Below are 2,508 nucleotides of genomic sequence, written 5' to 3'. Positions count from 1 at the left end.
AAAGGGCTGCACGCTTCAGCTTTGCTCTCCCAGCCCTGAAAACCCAGCTAGCAGCGGAGGAATCCGCCAAACCAGCTTATCTGGGGGGAGGCGTGGGAGGGATTAGACTTAAAAAAAGATTTTAAAAAATTCCAATTAAAAAAAAAAAATCGAGCCCCAAATCCAAGCGAAAACTTACCGAGACCACGGAACCCCCCTCCCCCAAGCCTTTCCTAAAAGGGGCTGGAGGGGAAAACTTGTTGAGCTTTTATCCAAACCAGAAACAAAACCAAGCAGGACTGAGAATAACGGTCCTGGTCGCTGGTAGCTGCAATAAGACACGAAGGCTGCGAGTGGCTGCTGAGAATCTAAATCATGTACTTTTCTCTTCCAGACAACATAGGGGGACCAGAAGGGAAAAGGGCTCGGACTGCTTACACCCGCTATCAGACCTTGGAGCTGGAAAAGGAATTTCACTTCAATAGATACCTGACCCGCAGAAGAAGGATTGAAATAGCACATGCTCTTTGCCTCTCAGAGAGACAAATAAAGATCTGGTTCCAAAACAGGAGAATGAAATGGAAAAAGGATAATAAGCTGAAAAGTATGAGCATGGCAGCTGCAGGAGGGGCATTCCGTCCCTAAGCGTTTGATCAATTAAAAGTACTGAGCAGTATTAGCTGACCCTGCGTCTCATGTCAGTACTAAGTTGACTTTCTAAAACTTCCCTGTGTTACTTCTGTGAAGAAACCCTGTTCTTGTCGCCCTTATTCATCTTTTAATCATGAGCCTGTTTATTACCATTCTCTCGCGTGTATAAGTAGATCTGCTTTTATCGTACATTTCTTTGTCTTGAATGGCTTTGTCTTGAAAAAAAATAATAGATGTTTTAACTTATTTATATGAAGCGAGCTGTGTTACTTGAAGTAACTGTTAAAACAAAACAAAACTAATCAAAAAAGAAGAAAAAAAAAGAAGGGTAAAAAAAAAAGAAAGAAAAAAGGAGAGAGAGAGAAAAGAACCCTCCCCCGGTTTAGTACAAATGTTATGTGTTGCACTCAACCTGCTTAACTGTGCATGTGTGGTCAAGTGTTAATGTCTGTATAGCTCCAAGCTGTTAAAAATATTTTTATTCAAACTACCTATATAATTCCTGTGTAATTAATGCTGTTGTAGAGGTGAAATGATGAAATCAACTGAACTTGTCCTACGTGTAGTGAATAGTGAATCTGTGACGAAAACTGTGATTCCAAGCAGTATGTCCTTGCTGTGCCTTTGTATATGACTCTTTGCACGAACTCTTAGAAGTGGCTCTTATTAAGCGCAGCTTCTGTGATGTATGTTTTTTGTGAACAAAGTTACAAATATAGTCAAAGTCTGGCTGTTTGAGCAAACTGTGATCAGCTTTTTTTTTTTTTTTGTATTTGTTTTTAAAAAAAACCTGACTGGAAATCAACAAAAAAAATAAACTTTCTATTGTAAAGTTTTCGTGATCTGGTTTGTGCAAAGCAAGAAGTTGTTCTTCCTGATTTGCCTTTGAAAAAAAAATATTAACCCGTGCAGAGCTTGTATCAATATTTTACCTGGCTCCTGCTGCACGTTGCAAATGGTAGATGCTGCGGTTGTCCGCTACCAGTATTTTTAATTGAAAGTTTGACCATAAGTTCCTCCTTACTGGTTTCTCGCTAGGTGGAAAGCTGCATCGCAGGACCGCAATCAACACCCTTTGTGGGTGAATCAACTGTTAGCTGTTTGCTGATGGTCGGGAAAAAAAAACCCAAAACATGTGCTTTGTTAAAACACGCTGCTAACTCCAAGACGTGTTTGCACCGCTCTAGAATTTCTGCTGTGGTTTCATTAAGTATATTTGCAGGACAGCCACGTCCGAGCCCTCTGTTTCTACTAGTAACCCTCGCTAGCCACATTCCCACTTTTCACCCTTTAAAGATTTTTGGTTTTCTTCGCTACAATTAGTTTGCTATAAACGTAATGTTACTTACCCCATCAGAGCTTGAATGGTTAACTCTTCCGAGCTTCTAAGAGCAACTAAAGATTTGCACATTTACTGACTGGTTACATTGATGCCTTCCCTTAAAAGTTATAAAACAGTAAACTTTATAAGCCCCAGTTCCGGCTATATGACATTTGGGTGCCAAATGAATAGGGTTTTGTCTATGAATTAGATCGTAAAATCATCCATAGCACAGACAGATAGGCTCACTGGCTATAAAAAGTCACGTGGTGCCATTAAAGTAAGTTTTATGGTTTTGGGGAGTTGACATCCAACATTATATACCACATAACATATAATCTCACTGACGCTGGACTTCATTTGACTCTTTTGCAGGCTACGTGTGCCTCCTGGCCATTCAAATTGTCAGGTTTAGGGACAGAAGTATCCAAACCACAAGTTCTCAATACTGTATGAAAAATGGCTCCTTGCAAGTCAAAGGTAAGTTTTGTGCACAAGTTCCTTAAAGTTTATTTGGACAGTGGGGAAGCCGAGGCTCCCGCTCGCTTTCGCTGCCT

The 2,508-nt window shown here is 40.4% G+C and overlaps 1 protein-coding gene across 1 annotated transcript in view; it reads left to right on the top strand.

The window, feature by feature from the left end:
* LOC104523779 (homeobox protein Hox-A5) overlaps nt 1-1,134 on the top strand; it is a 2,528-nt gene extending 1,394 nt beyond the window's left edge. The window contains 1 exon segment of the mRNA XM_029084626.1: nt 374-1,134. Within this exon segment, the coding sequence (XP_028940459.1) occupies nt 374-624 (251 nt within the window). The 3' untranslated portion in view covers nt 625-1,134.
* Nucleotides 1,135-2,508: the final 1,374 nt, after the last annotated feature.

This window comes from Antrostomus carolinensis, unplaced genomic scaffold (genome assembly GCF_000700745.2).
Source record: "Antrostomus carolinensis isolate BGI_N321 unplaced genomic scaffold, ASM70074v2 scaffold29544, whole genome shotgun sequence".
NCBI classification, from domain to species: domain Eukaryota; kingdom Metazoa; phylum Chordata; class Aves; order Caprimulgiformes; family Caprimulgidae; genus Antrostomus; species Antrostomus carolinensis.
The sequence above is the reverse complement of the archived record's forward strand: the minus strand, read 5'-3'. Positions and strand labels throughout refer to the sequence as shown.